Source organism: Natator depressus, chromosome 26 (genome assembly GCF_965152275.1).
Source record: "Natator depressus isolate rNatDep1 chromosome 26, rNatDep2.hap1, whole genome shotgun sequence".
Lineage (NCBI taxonomy): Eukaryota > Metazoa > Chordata > Testudines > Cheloniidae > Natator > Natator depressus.
Window position 1 is genome coordinate 13,027,057 of NC_134259.1, and position 14,071 is coordinate 13,041,127.

General features: G+C 58.3%; 3 protein-coding genes across 7 annotated transcripts in view; 2 read left to right on the forward strand and 1 right to left on the reverse strand.

Annotated features, from left to right (window-relative positions):
• LOC141978325 (calsenilin-like) overlaps window positions 1-4,100 on the forward strand; it is a 79,924-nt gene extending 75,824 nt beyond the window's left edge. For 3 of the 4 annotated variants that reach the window (XM_074940347.1, XM_074940349.1, XM_074940350.1), the window contains exons 8-9: window positions 502-564; window positions 1,477-4,099. In XM_074940347.1, coding sequence (XP_074796448.1) covers window positions 502-564; window positions 1,477-1,524 — 111 coding nt within the window. In that variant the 3' untranslated portion in view covers window positions 1,525-4,099. Of the gene's footprint in view, window positions 1-501; window positions 565-1,476 lie in introns of all 4 variants that reach the window. The other variant, XM_074940346.1, reaches the window with a different exon arrangement.
• Window positions 4,101-5,552: 1,452 nt separating this feature from the next.
• LOC141978237 (oxaloacetate tautomerase fahd2, mitochondrial-like) lies at window positions 5,553-12,443 on the forward strand. 2 transcript variants are annotated; one of them, XM_074940183.1, is made up of 8 exons: window positions 5,553-5,663; window positions 6,888-7,165; window positions 8,589-8,805; window positions 9,380-9,439; window positions 9,806-9,968; window positions 10,701-10,809; window positions 11,109-11,196; window positions 11,807-12,443. In XM_074940183.1, exons 2-8 carry the CDS (start codon window positions 7,002-7,004, stop codon window positions 11,867-11,869), a joined length of 864 nt encoding a protein of 287 aa, XP_074796284.1. In that variant the 5' UTR covers window positions 5,553-5,663; window positions 6,888-7,001; the 3' UTR covers window positions 11,870-12,443. The 2 variants fall into 2 exon arrangements, with proteins under 2 accessions (XP_074796284.1, XP_074796285.1); XM_074940184.1 differs by lacking the exon at window positions 5,553-5,663 and adding an exon at window positions 6,605-6,624.
• Window positions 12,444-12,456: 13 nt separating this feature from the next.
• The window catches only part of LOC141978234 (glycerol-3-phosphate acyltransferase 2, mitochondrial-like), a 35,645-nt gene continuing 34,030 nt past the window's right edge, over window positions 12,457-14,071 (reverse strand). Inside the window, exons 20-22 of the mRNA XM_074940178.1 lie at window positions 13,523-13,588; window positions 12,976-13,031; window positions 12,457-12,763 (exon numbers count right to left, since the gene is read on the reverse strand). Coding sequence (XP_074796279.1) covers window positions 12,647-12,763; window positions 12,976-13,031; window positions 13,523-13,588 — 239 coding nt within the window. The 3' untranslated portion in view covers window positions 12,457-12,646. The remainder of the gene's footprint in view (window positions 12,764-12,975; window positions 13,032-13,522; window positions 13,589-14,071) is intronic.

A 14,071-nucleotide genomic window follows, 5' to 3' on the forward strand; every position in this document is an offset into this window, starting at 1 on the left:
ATTATGCTGGGGTGGAAAGGGTGTGGGCGTGGGATTAGTTTCACTGACACAGGGGCAGACGCAGATTCCCACATGGCTGCGGGCAGGAGGCAGAGGGCGGGGGCCGTGGCTGGAAATTCTGCCGCAGACCCTGGCAGCTGCAGAGGCGGGGGCCCCATTAGGGACTCCTGATGCGGATTCACTGAGATTGGGTTACAAGCCACAGACACACTCCGGTCCCGGGGGGGCCGCTCCATTACAGACCTTAGGCCTGGGCTGGCAGGCAGGAAGGAGCACAGGTTGGGAGGAGCATCCCTGATGGGGGCTCACAGCCACAGGGCAGAATGCAGGCAGCGAGAGTCCATCCCCAGGCACAGAGGCCTGCCAGGATCGCAGGAAGGTGGACTTTAGGGTACAGCCGGGCGCAGCGGGGTGGAGGGGGGGAGCGCGTTCTTGCACATAGGCCCAGAGTCGCCGGGACCGCCGCACCCGCGCCTGCTGAGCGTTGCTTTTCCGTTTCAGAAAATGGACAGAAATCGGGACGGCGTGGTGACAATCGAGGAGTTTTTAGAGACCTGTCAAAAGGTGAGCGGGTCGCTGCTGTGGATTCTTCATCACCCTCCGGGTCCTGCAGACCCCTCCTCCTCTTCCTCTTGACCACATCCTTGGCCCCTCTATTGGATTCAGAGCCCATCTTACCCATCTTTCTTTCCTAGTGTCCATCTTACCGATTGGCCCAGTGCATTCTGCAGCCAGGACACTGATTCATCTGACCCTCCACATTCCAGTCACACCATTTCTAATCCCTTTTGACTGCAGCTTCCCCCTGTCCAGATCCTCTCCTCTTGTGAAATGTGGGCTGTGGGATTCCATGCAGTGATTCCTGCCACGGAGGCACTTACTGCATAAGCGAAGAGGGGATGGCGCGGCCGTAGGGAGGCAGGCAACCAGACCAAGCTCCGTTAAGGGCAGGTTGATTTAACTCCTGGAGCATGCCCACGTGTGGGTGGTAGCACATGAGCAGTGCTAGATGACACACGTTGGCTCAGTAACGATCCTTAGCTAATTTCATCGGCAGATCTCAAAGCACTGTCCAGAGCAAGTCAGTCCTACTATCCCTAGTGGGAAAACTGGCGCAGAGCGAGGACGTGACTTCCCCAAGTTCACCCAGTAGGCTGTCTCTGTCAGATGTATTGTTATTATTACAGTAGCGATTAAGAGGCCCCACCCAACCAGTTGCCCATTGGTAGGCATTGAACAGACGTGTGTGAGTCCCTGCCCCAAAGGGTTTACAATCTATACAGAGCCAAAGAGCAGGGGAGGGAAACTGAGGCATGGAGAGGGTGGTGACTTGCCCAAGGTGTCACAGCAGGGCTGAGACTAGCTCTCAAATTTCCTGTCTCCCAAGCCGCTTCCTCATTCACTGAACCACAAATCTCCCTTGATCGTGTTGTTTCTGAACCGTTGCCCTGGCCTTTCTCTCTCCTCCCTTTCCAGGACGAGAACATCATGAGCTCCATGCAGCTGTTCGAGAATGTGATCTAGAATGCGATCTCATCTCTCCCAGCGCGGCTGCCTCCTGGCCTGCACGCAGACGGACGCCTCAGTCTGTCTCTCTCGTTAAGCACACACACATCTTTATGAGAAGAAAAACAAACTCTTTTTATATTTAAAAACAAACAAAAAAACAACCAAAAAAAAAAAAAAGAGAGGACGTGATCATGTTTGCTCCCGACACTGACTGGATTCTCACTTGAAGGGCAAGAGGAGACAAAGAGAGATTGGGTTTCATGGATTTGTCTGACCTAGCAGAGGGATTGGCTAGCTCTCCCCTAGGATATAGCAAGGGACTGCTGCACAGCGTCCAATACCACCCATGGGAAAGAGACCAGCCTCGTGGATTAAGCTCAGCACTTCTCACATGGTAGCTGGATGGAAAAGACGTTTACATGTGGGAGGTGGAGTTCTTCTCACTCGCACCAAGTGAGACCCTAGCAATGGGGCAGTTACTGGGTTCCATCAGGAAAACAAGGGAGAGGCATTTACTGAAGAAGAAATAGGTCTCTAGCTAGATCCTCAGCTGGCACAATTTGGCATAACTCCATGGACTTCATACCCCCATTGCGAAATTTGACTTCAACTGAACTCCATCAATTTTTACCAGCTGAGGACCTGCTCCCCACTTTTCCATGTGCAGGTAGCTCCTGGGCCAAGATCCTGGAGCCTGAATGTCTCTCAGCTGAGAGAGGACGGTTGGTGGACATCTAAATAGAAGACATTCCTGACTGTTGGGAATCATCTCCAGAACTTCAGTTCTAAAAGCACAAGAGCGTCCATTCAAAGGCAGGTTCCACATTGTGTGTGAATGTTAGAGTGTACAGAGCCTTTGACGAGACTTCCTCGGTAGCGTCCCCAGAGAAGGGAAGCAAAGGAAGAAGCTAGCACGCCTTCTCCCCAATCACAGTGAGAATGAATGTCCCTCCACCCGCAGCGGTAGGGGAGAACAAGGTATCTTCACTCAGACGACTGGAATGGGGCGATCTGCAACAAAGAAACAGGATTTGAATTTCCTGAAGCAGAAATACAAGCACAAATACCCTGGCCCTTCCAAACTGGAGGAGGAGACGGGCCCTCGCTGCTACGTTCTGGAGCTGAAATTTTCCATCGTTTTCCACCGGTCCATCATCTCCATCAGCCCTGGCTTGAATATCTGTTGATTGGAATTGAGGGTTACACTGGGAACCTGTTATTCTGTGGGATGGGCAGTGTTGTGTAACCGCGTTGGTCCCCAGGTGTGTGAGAGACAAGGCGGGTGAGGTACAACCTAGTTTAAGTCCAGCTTCTGTTGGTGGTGAGGGCAGGCTTTTGAGATACACGGAGACAGAGGAAGAGCCCTGTGTAGCTCAAACTTGTCCTCTCCACCAACAGAAGTTGGTCCAGTAAAAGATATTACCTCACCCACTGTGTCTCTTCTGTGACACTGGAAGCTGATGGGCGATGACTTACGAATATGCCCAAAGCTCCAGGCTGCAGTTGAAAGTCATAAGTCAAATAGGGCGTGAAATATCACCTATCCATGGGGGACGTTTTCAAGGTTTGGTTTGAGGGACTGTGTTTTGTTTTGGATTTTTTAACAAGTGACTATTTCCAGGACTGAGATGAGATCTGCCACTGGGCGAACAAGTCTTGAAAGAAGCCAGAGGGTTGGAAAAGCCAGCTGGAAAGCAGCGCATGTAGGGCTAGACAAGTCACTGGGCATTGGGTTTGGTAGGGAAAGCTCTGCAATCAAGAGGGTGTCATCCTCAAGATCCAAGTCAGGGATAAGTCAGTACAGTCTCTAATGAGGAACTTTCTAAGTAGCTGGCTGCTCCATCTCACTGGGATTTCCTGTTTGCCATGTCAGAGTCAGAGCCATGGGGCTATCTGTTTCCATGCCAATAGAAATCCCCTAGATGAGGTGCCCTAGAGAGACTCCTCTTTCGGTTCCTTCAGTAACCTTGGATGGGTCTGGTTACTGAATGACCCCGTCTCGCTGCAGATGGAACAGTGTCTGGTTAGAAGAGCACCAAGCCTGAGAAATAGTCCCTGGGTCTGCAGTGGGGAAGAGCCCACCAAACACTCTGGGGAAGAGAAGATGTCCTGGTGGAAGTTGTCACTGATGCTTAAGCTAATGCAGGCTCTGCCTCTTTCTCACAGGCCTTCCCCCTCGGGTACAACCAGATCCACCTTTATCCCTCACGACCCCCAAGTCCTCCAGCCCCACTTCCCAGATCTGAACTAGCACCAGGAGCCAGACTTTTAACCATTCACTCAGTCCTCATCTTCCTCTCAACCTCTCTCAGTGCCCAAAGGCCGCCTCTCTCTCTGCCCAAGGCCCAGATTGGTCTGTTTCTGTCTCCCACTGCCAAGAAGGCTCTGAATTCTGGCCGTCTCTCCCTCTCCTCTACCCTAAGCCCTCTCCCGGAGGCTGTGAGTTTGCACTCGATACTTCCTGACATATGTACAGTATAAGGAATGGCCGCATGTCTGACTAGCAGTAGCCTTTACTCCAGTGCCCCATATCTCACGCCCACCCTCACAGCACAACCTGGGGAGACAGTCGTCGGTTCCTGTTCTCTGTAACTACTTGATATTCAGTCACTGTATATTTTAATAAAATAAACTGAAAAAAAAAAAAGAAAAAGAAAAGGCTCCCATCCATTTTGCTTCCTTCTCTGGCCGCAGAGCCCAGCTGGTTCTGTATCCAATTCCTTCCCGTGCCATGAAACACAGCTGATAGCATGAACACGGTTCCATTCTTGCTGTCTATCCTGGGCCTCTCTTTCCATATCCACTTGGGATGGGCAGTGTTACGGAGGCTGAGTATGGGAGACCCTGGAGGTGTGGAATAACTCTGCTGAGCACCATGCACAGAGCGGGGGATGCCTGCAGTTTAGCCCGTGCAGCGCTGGTTGCTTCATGCCTTTGGACAAGCTCAGCCGTTTGCCTGTGGGCTGCTGTGCTTGGAAGAAGTGATGCTGTAACGTGACAGAAAGGATCACCCTCGAGGAGACAGTCCTGATGCACGGTGCCGCCCTGCTTTGCTCGGCACGCGCCTGCAGCACCCAGCGCCATGTGCCTAGTTTATTAATGTGTTATTTTAATGACAGTTCCTAGGCGCCCCAGTCATGGACACGGGCTTGGTGGTGAACAAACACAGAACAAGCCTTCCACTGCTGCTGGTTTCTGATCCTTCCATTGTGTTGGAAAGGCGGGGGGATGGTTGACAGCAGGGGGGGAGGCAGGGCAGGGGGCTGAGATGAGGCAGATGACAGGTAGGGAGCAAGGACTGCTGGGGGCGGGAGGAAGTGGGTTTTCTGGAGCAGGGTGCGGGGGGATGGCGGGGCCGCTCTGTCCAGCCCTACAGTAAAGAGGGGGGGCGTGAAGGGCTAGCGGGCTCCCTGTGGGCCCTGGCCACTGGGGCATGCCCCAGCTTCTGGAGTCACGTGGTGGGGGGAGCGGCGCCGAGGGGGGCCCGCGCTCTCCCAAGGGGGCTGGCCTGCAGTGGCAGAGCGGGAGGAAGCGTGACAGCCCGCAGGGGGCCGCGTTAGAGCCCCGGCCCTGAGCGGCTGGGGATGCACCCCGTGAGCCGGGCCAGGGCGTGTCAGGCCGACGGGGTGCAGCACCTTGGGGTGCAGCCGGGAGCTGCTCTGCCCTGCAGATGGGGGCGCCCATGGGCGTCTGCTGGGGCGGGGAGGGGGCACAGGGCGACCCCTATGGAAGGTAACTGGTTCCCTAGTTATGATGGCGCAGCCTGGGGCCTGCCCTGCCCCACGCTTTGCCCCTAGTGTCATGGCGCCCAGCCTCGCTCGCCCCACGCTTTGCCCGTGGTGTCATGGTGACAGCCAGTCACGCTCTCTGAGGGCACAGAAGAGTGGGCGGGACTTACTAGCTAGCGGTTTATTGGTGGCAGCGCGTGAAGTCCCGCCCTAGCCGCTCTCTGATTGGATGTTGGGTCCCCCACCGCCCTCGTTGCGAGAGGAGGCGGAGGAGGGGTGGTAGGTTTTTTATTGGTTCCCCGCCGGCCGGAGGCTGTGATGGCGTCACAGGTCGGTGACGGGGGCGTGGCTCGGCTTTGTGACGGCATCGGCGAGCGACCGCAGGAGCTGCGGCAGGTCCGCAGCCACCGCAGAGCCGCTGAGCAGGTAGCGGGGGAGGGGCCGGCGGGCCCTGTGCGGGGGGGTCCGTCCCGCTCCCGGGGGTGGGGCGGCCTGGCGCTGCCCCCCCTCCCCCCCCAGCACCGGCTCGCTGGGCTCAGCGACTGCCCGTTACTCCCGCCCCCGGCCCCCCCCGCCCGCTCGCTCCGGCCCCGCCCCCGGCCCCGCCCCGCCCGGTTAGATCCAGCCCCGCCTCGGCCCGCGTCTGCCCAGCGGCTCCGGCCCTGCCCCCCCCCCCCCCGGCCTCACACAGGGGACCCCCCCTCGCCCCCCCCGGCCTCACAGAGCGACCCCCCCCGCCTCCCTCTCCCCCCCCCGGCCTAACAGAGCGACCCCCCCCTCTTGCCCCCCCCCGGCCTCACACAGGGGACCCCCCCTCGCCCCCCCCCGGCCTCACAGAGCGACCCCCCGCCTCCCTCTCCCCCCCCGGCCTAACAGAGCGACCCCCCCCTCTTGCCCCCCCCCGGCCTCACACAGGGGACCCCCCCCGCCTCCCTCGCGACCCCCCCTCACCCCCCGGCCTCACAGAGCGACCCCCCGCCCCCCCGGCCTCACACAGGGGACCCCCCCTCGCCCCCCCCGGCCTCACAGAGCGACCCCCCGCCTCCCTCTCCCCCCCCCGGCCTAACAGAGCGACCCCCCCCTTGCCCCCCCCGGCCTCACACAGGGGACCCCCCCCTCGCCCCCCCCGGCCTAACAGAGCGACCCCCCCCCTCTTGCCCCCCCCCGGCCTCACAGAGGGGACTCCCCCCCGCCTCCCTCACCCCCTCAGCTTCACCGAGGGCCCCCCCCCCCCCCCCCCGTGACACCGTCGGGTTCACAGCCCGGGCCTCTGTGGCGCAATGGGAATCCGGACGCAGCCGTGCGTGACCCTGGCGAACAACTGGGTGTCCCAGGGTTTGAGCCCTGTGTGTGACCAGTTCTCCCCCGTGGTAGAGCGAGATCTCAGGTTCTGGTTACTTTCCCTTGGGGCGGTCAATAGGGGGCCTGCCAGCCAAACCTGGGCTGCCCGACACTTTCAGACAGACCCTGAAATATTTTTAATTTATTTATTTATCTGTCATCATTATTATTCCTGTATTTTCTCTGGAGTCTGGACCTTGACCAAGAATTTGGAACTTGACCAAAAAAATGATAGTTACCACTGCTGGGCAGAGATCCAACCCGCGTGGACGGATGACCTGTCCATGCTCGTTTGTCTCTCTCCTGCAGGATCTGATGCCGGTGCTGGTCCTAAGAGCCCTTCCAGCGAGTCTGAGACTGAGCTGGAGGCTGCCTGGCTGGGGCAGGACATAGGCCAGGGACGTTTCCCATTGAGCTGGGGCCATGAGGCTGGTCCAGTTCCAAACCGGCTCGGATGGGCCCAGGATTGGGCTGGAGGAGAAAGATGGTGGCAACGTGATTGATTTAAATGCTTTCGACCCCTCCCTGCCCAGAAGGATGAGAGAGTTCCTGGAGGAAGGGGACGCAGCACTGGCCATAGCGAGACGGTAAGTGCGGCTCTCCAGCGACCCTGCAGGGGTGCTAGAAGCTGTTTCCATCCTGAAAGGCCAAGCAGACCCTCACGCTAACAAGCTCCCCATCCAGAGGCTGTCCCCTTCTTGTGCGTTGGTGCTTGGGTTTCCCTGCCGCTTGACACCCTTGTGGGCTCCCCCCACCTGCCGCAGCTGTGCCAACGGGGGCTTTAACAAACAAAAACCAATGGGGGCAGTGGAGGCAGGCACAAGAGGTGAAGGCCTGGGGCTCGCTGTCTGATCTGACCTGTCTGCACAGCGTGAAGAGTTACAGATTTAAGCCCGGATCCTCAAAGGTATTTAGGCACATACCTCCCAATGATTTCAGTGAAAGTGAAGTGCCTAAATACCTTTGAAGGTCTGGGCTTCAATGACTAGAAAGCAGGGAATGGAGAAGTCAGATTCTCTCAGTGATGCCCGGTGTCTCTGCAGGCTACATTTAAAGCCTTATGCTAATAACCCTTAGTGCCTCTACAGAAATCGCAGTGATCCCAAAGCTGGGAGGAAGCATGGCTCAGTGGCTAGAGCCCTGGGCGGTCAAGAGCCCTGGGCAGAGGCGCTGACTTTCTAATGTGCCGGGGGGGGACTCCCCCCTGCTCTGCCCCCACTCCACCCATTCCCCCAAGGCGCTGCCTCTTCCCTCCTCCAACTGTGCCCTGCCCTCACTCCGCCCTGTCCACCCCCAGTGCCTCCTGCACACCACGGAGCAGCTGATCACGATGGGCAGGAGGTGCTGTTGGGGGGGGGGGGGGCACTGATCAGTGGGGCCGCCTGTGGGCGGGAGGGAGGTGCTGATAAGAGAGCTGCCAGTGGGTGCTAAGCCCCCACTATTTCTTTTTCTGTGGGTGCTCCAGCCCTGGGTTCTAGTCCCAAATCTGCCATGGACTCAGCGCATGGCCTTGGGCAAGGCATTTCCCACTCTCATGCTTCAGTTTTCCTGTCTGTAAAACAAGGGGATAATGAACCTCTCCTCCTTGTAAAGCACTTTTAGAGCTAGGGACAGGACATCCTTCGATGGGCACTATGGGGCGCAGTTGTTATTCCTGAGATTTGGAAGCTGGTTAGGAAAGGGGTGGATGTGTACAGCTGGGATTGTCCTAGTCCTGGACCCACGCTCTGACTGGTCATTCTCAGTGCAGGATTCTCAAGGCACTGTCTATGCAAGAGTTAGGTGTGAGCCCCATTTTACAGGAGGGAAACTGAGGCACAGGGAGGGGCAAGAAATTGCTTACAGCTACGCAGGAAATCCATGCCAGAACTGGAAGTAGAATCCAGAGGATCCAGTTCTCCCAGTCCCTTGCTTTGACCACTACACCAACGTCCCTGGCTTTCCCAGTGAAGAGCCTCCCCCATTCTCTCAGCATCCCTTATATCTGCCCCTTCCCTCCTCTGTCTCTAGGGCTCAGGAGTCTGGCCAGCACATCCTGCCACGCTCTCAGGTGACCCTCCTGGCCCCCATAACCAACCCGGGGAAGGTGATCTGCGTGGGGCTGAATTACGCAGACCACTGCCGGGAGCAGAACATGAACATCCCCGAGGAGCCCATCATCTTCAGCAAGTTTCCCAGCTCCATCACTGGCCCCTACGACGACATCATCCACCCGGCCGAGAGCAACGTAAATATCCCTTGCTCCTCCTGCTGTGCCCTCGGGGACCTTTGAGCCAAGACATGCCAGCCCCACCCGAGGATGTGTCCATTAAAGGCTCCAGCTAAAGAACTGTGGGAGCAAAGGCCGGGGGTGCCCACGCCGGCCATGGAGAATGCTGCTGTCAGTAGAGCGTGGGCCCGGATTTGAGTTGGCCACGAGCTGCCTCGAGATCTGTTTAATCCAAAGACCCACCACTAAGAAATTAGGAAGGACGGTTGCCGCTATTTGTGCAAGTGCCCCCTGCTGGCTGTGTCAAGTAATGAGCCACCTAGATGCCAACAGTCCCAAAAGTTACATCCAAATATCTTGCTTAGGGGAGCTACCATGTTGCTGGGCCATAAGCAGGGGGTGTCTCTGCGCTGAGAGGGTCCTGCCCACCTGTAAGTGCAGGCCCTGCCGTATCATGAGTGGCGTTTCGCAGGTGTGGGAACAGTGATCTCGGGCATCTCTGATTGCCTCTCCCTGTGTACCTGAGCCCTGATTGCCTCTGTGCCCTCTGGACTAGGGGCAGAGACTCAGACTTGCCTGTTTCCTTCTCTAGGAAGTTGACTGGGAGGTGGAGCTGGCATTTGTCATCGGGAAGAAAGGGAAGCACATCAAGGTACGAAAGGAGCTGGGAACGGACTCTGGTGCCACTTCAGGTCTTGGTACTTCAAACCCAGCCCCAGCTGAACGGGGCCATCTGTTTGGTGACTTCAGACCAGGGCATGTGGCAAAAGCCACCCCCGCGGCCTGCTGGTTGGCAAGCTCAGCAGCCAGGCTGATGATTGAACTGAACGTGCTCCCTTTTCACCACTAGAGGGCATCCCTCTCGGTCAGAGGCGGGGCCTGTTGGGGGCGGCGTGTATGTTAATTCGGCACCGTTGTACCCGGAGTCGTCAGGCAGCCCCACGTTTGCAGTCTCTCCAGCAGTGGCTCCTGCGTGCAGCTGTGCAGCAACTCCCGTCCCCTTTCCCTTCCCGTCCAGGAGTCAGCCGCGATGGATCATGTCGTGGGATTCATGGTTGCCCATGACGTCACCGCCAGGGACTGGCAGATGAAGAGGAACGGGAATCAGTGGATCCTCGGGAAAACCTTTGACACTTTCTGCCCCTTGGGCCCTGCCATTGTCACCAAGGACTCTGTGACAGGTATGTGTCTGGCCCGTCGGTCTCTCCTGCCTGCCGGGCTGCGGTTGCCAGAGGGAGGGCTGGGTTACCCACACGGGTGCCCTCATGCTGCGGAGGCTTCCGGGGTGATGCATGAGCAGCCTTTGTCCCCAATTCCTCCTGCTTGCTCCGTCACTGCCCTGGGCACGTGGGGTGAGCTCCCAGGCCATGTGTGGTCGGGTTGGATCAGTATTTGCAGAGGAGCCCCCTAAATCCCAGAGCGCCGCCGGGACTGGGGCGGGTGGCTCAGGACATGGTGTCCTTCCCTAGTTATTCCTGAACCAGTTCCCCAAGTGTGGTGCTAGGGGCGACCCATAGTGACCCCTAGCTCCTGACGCGCTCAGGATGCTATTCCCAGCAGGAATCCCAGTGTCCCAGCCCAAATCCAACTGGGGCAATTACCTTCTGCGCCCTACGTTTCTTCCTGCTGCCTCAACTGGACCCAGCATCCTTTGCTTTGTGGCCCACCCTGTTCTGCAGACTTGCTGTGAGTTGTCAAAACAGCTGTCGCGTTCCAGCCCAGAGGTGGCCGCAGTGCAGCGGTGAGCAACAGCAGCCCCTTAGATATGGTTTGTCCAACACATTGGGATCTTTCCTGTGATCTGAGGCTTCCTCTCCTGGATCCCCACTCTCGCCCAGCAGGGGAGGTCTGTACAGGGAACAGCCCCACTCTCCCGGTTTATTTTGCAGAGCTGACTGCTCTGTCTCTCTCAGACCCTCACAAGCTGGGAATCCGTTGCAAAGTGAACGGGGAACTTGTCCAGGACAGCAACACCAATCAGATGATCTTCAAAACGCAGGCGCTGGTCGTGTGGGTCTCCCGGTAGGTGCAGCCCCTGCGTCCCCTGCCCTGGGAGCAGCCAACCACTCTGTTCCTGGGAGCCATGGTAACCCAGTGCGGTTCTTTGCCCCTCTCTAGTGGCAGGGTCATTGTTGGCCCTAGTCTTTAGCAGCGGCTCTGGGTTTGATCCCTAGTGCTGATCTATGCATGGGGTAGTCTCAGCCCCCTGGCGGGTATCTGGGCACGTCTGAACAACCGTGGCCCTAATGTGGGGGGTGCGTGCGTGCTGGGGGCACTGTGTTGGGATGCTCTGCTGAAGGGCTGTACCTGGTTCGTGGCAGGTTTGTCACACTGTTCCCTGGAGATGTCTTCCTCACCGGGACCCCCCCTGGCATTGGAGCTTTCCGGAAGCCCCCCATATTCCTGAAGGTGAGTGTCAGTCCTGGGGTTGACAGTGAGAGCTGGAGATCCGGACTCCCTACAGCAGGGGCTGTGACAGGAGACATGGGGTGTCCCACATGGCCCCTGCTGTTGGAGCCCGTCCGCTCAGCACAGACTCGAGGGCTTGCCTGAGCAGCTGGATTTGCAGCACCAGGCTCAGAGATTCCAGCAAGGGAGTGACAGCCTGAGCCGAGCCTCTTCCCCACGAGGGGATGCACATCACTGCTACTGTCAACAGCGTGTTCCCAGGGGGAGGGGGCTGAGGAGCTGCTGGAGGCTGGAGTCACTTTGCATGTGAAGCATCCAGCTCCCAGGGTTTCAGATGAAGCAGAGGGTGACAGATGCTCCCCCCCGGCTGGATTTTGTGTATCAGTTGCAGTTTGTCCATTCTCGGCATGATGGGGTTCGTCCCACCCTGTGTTCTGGTGGGCAAGGCTAGGGCCATGTCTGATGATGGGCAGACATGAACCCCGGGGTGCTGCTGCAGTAGGGGCTGGTGCAAAGGATTCTGGAAGGCACTGGGGGGGCTGAGGGGGGCCTGCAGTCTGTAATTGGTAGCTCCTAATGGAAATGTTCCCCTGCGTATCCTGCTTTGCAGAGAGGAGATGTGGTGCAGTGTGAAATTGACCAGCTGGGAGCCCTCCGAAACAAGGTCGTTTGAGGACACCCTACCAGCGCGGTCCCCGGGGCGGATCATGGACACTGGCGCGCGTGGCACTCCACAGTGGGATTTTGCAATAAAGCTCTCGCGGAAGGGCCGGACCTGCCAGCTGTTCCCTCGGCCCTGCCGCGCCAGTGCCAGCTTTGGGCGCACTCTGTGCTCAGAGAAACTGGGCTGACCTGTCAGCACGGTTGGTGTGAAATCCATTCAAACACCCAGCACGGGGGGGGGGGGGGTCATGCTGCCAGGCAGCTGTTAGAGGGCTGCTTCCCTAGGATTAGACACAGAGCAAGGCAAATAAATGCACATCCCAGCCCTGCTCCATGGGGATGGGGTCCCCCCAGCTGTTCTGTCATGGGGAATGAGTTTGGGGGCAGAGTTTATTATACAACATCCCTCCTCCGGGGCTGCATTTGCATAGAAGATCCTGGGCCCACAGTCCAGTCTAGTGGCCAGGAGGGTGGTCCCTGCCGCTCTGATCTCTAGTAACACCCACGAAAGGAAGCAACACTGAGCCCACCATGGCTGGTTTTCGGGGGGGAACTGCTGACATGAGCCTGTCCAGTAAAAGCAGACAGAGACCCAGGCATCAAGAGGCGATTTATTTTTATCTCAAACTCAACCCAGGTATTTCAGCCAAACAACAGGGGTCGTGCTGTGGTGGGTGGATGCCACCCCCGGCCCGGAGATGTTCAACAGGGGATCCTGCAGAAGGGGATTTTTGAAACCGTCACTCCAGGTGGCAGGACAGTTCCTCGCACCCCGCTCAGAGCAGCTCTAGCTGGAGGTGAACTGCCCGATGAACTTCTCCAGTTGCTCCTGGTTCCCTTTGGTGCTGAAGGTTTCCGAGAGGTGGAGAATGGGCCCCGCTGGGCCTGGCCGTTCTCTCAGCACCTGGGGGCAGAGAGGGACAGAGGAACTGGGACTTTCCACCCGGGAAAGGGTGGGGGCTGCACAAGGAGAGACCACATCTGCCTGGTGGGCCAGGCTGAGGGGAGATTACAGGGAGGGACTAGAGCATCCCAGCAGCCATCCCTAAATTGCCATGACGGGCTGAACCGACCTCCCCAGGATCACCAGGGTACAGACAGGTGGGGCACACTCACCCCCAGCTCCTTGAAGGTGCGGACGGAGCTCGCAGCCAGGCTCCTGTTCGTGCACTCTGGAAAGAGACGCAGTAACAACGCGAGGGCCAGGCGCAGCACAGGGCATGCCAGCCCCAAGCAACCCTCCCAACCCACCTCCTCCGGTTGTTTCACTCCCACTCCTTTAGGTCTGGGTCCTACAACGCAGCCTGGGCAGGTAAAACCCCATTTCAGCTGTCCGCATGGGGGTCCTGTGGGCTGCAGGAGGGAAGACAGGGACCCCCCGATCCAGTATGCTGCCTCCGTGCCCAGTAACTCCGTGGATCGAAGGCCCTTCCTGCCCCCTGCAGGTTTACAGCCCAGCTCCGTATCTGCCCACCAGCAGCTGGAGCTGGCAGACGGGGAGAGCGATTTCTTGACACATGCCCAGAGAAGCCTGTCACTTCCTGGTGCTGTTCCCGATCTGCCCCAGAACGATGAAGCCTCCCTAGCAGGGCAAGGAAAGGGTTGGACACGGGGCGGGGCAGCAGCTCCCTAGCAGCACAGGGAGGCTGGATCTCAAACTCACCGAAGGAGCCGTCCTCTCTCGCCTTCCTCACCAGGAACCGCTGCAGCTTCTCCAGGTACTCCAGCTCTGGGGGAGGCAAGCAGAGAGTGTGTGAGAGGAACCCACAGCCCAGCCAAGGAACCAACATTCTGGGTCTGCTCCTCAGCCTAGGGACATCGGGGCAGCTCTCACCTCAGTAGGGCTACACTGATTTACAGCGGCGGCCCCCTCTCCACGAGCTCAGAGCCCCTGTCTCCATACAACAAGCCCAGCCAGGAAAATGAGTCCCCAGGCGCAGCGGGAGACCCAAGCTGCATGCCCCCGAAGGAGCTAGAGCCGTGGCTGTTCTCCCAGCACAGGCGTGGGTCATGAGCCCTGCTGAGTGACCTAGGGCAAGGCGTGTCACTGCTGTGCCTCGGTTTCCCTGGTGGTAGATCCCAGGGCTAGGAGAGTCCAGCCGTTAAGGGGGAAAGCACCACATTTCATGTGCCCGGTGCTATTTGGGGTTTGGCGGGGAGCCCCAGTGCTGGCTGTCAGACACGGTCTGAGCTGCTGCCGGCAAGCCCCCCC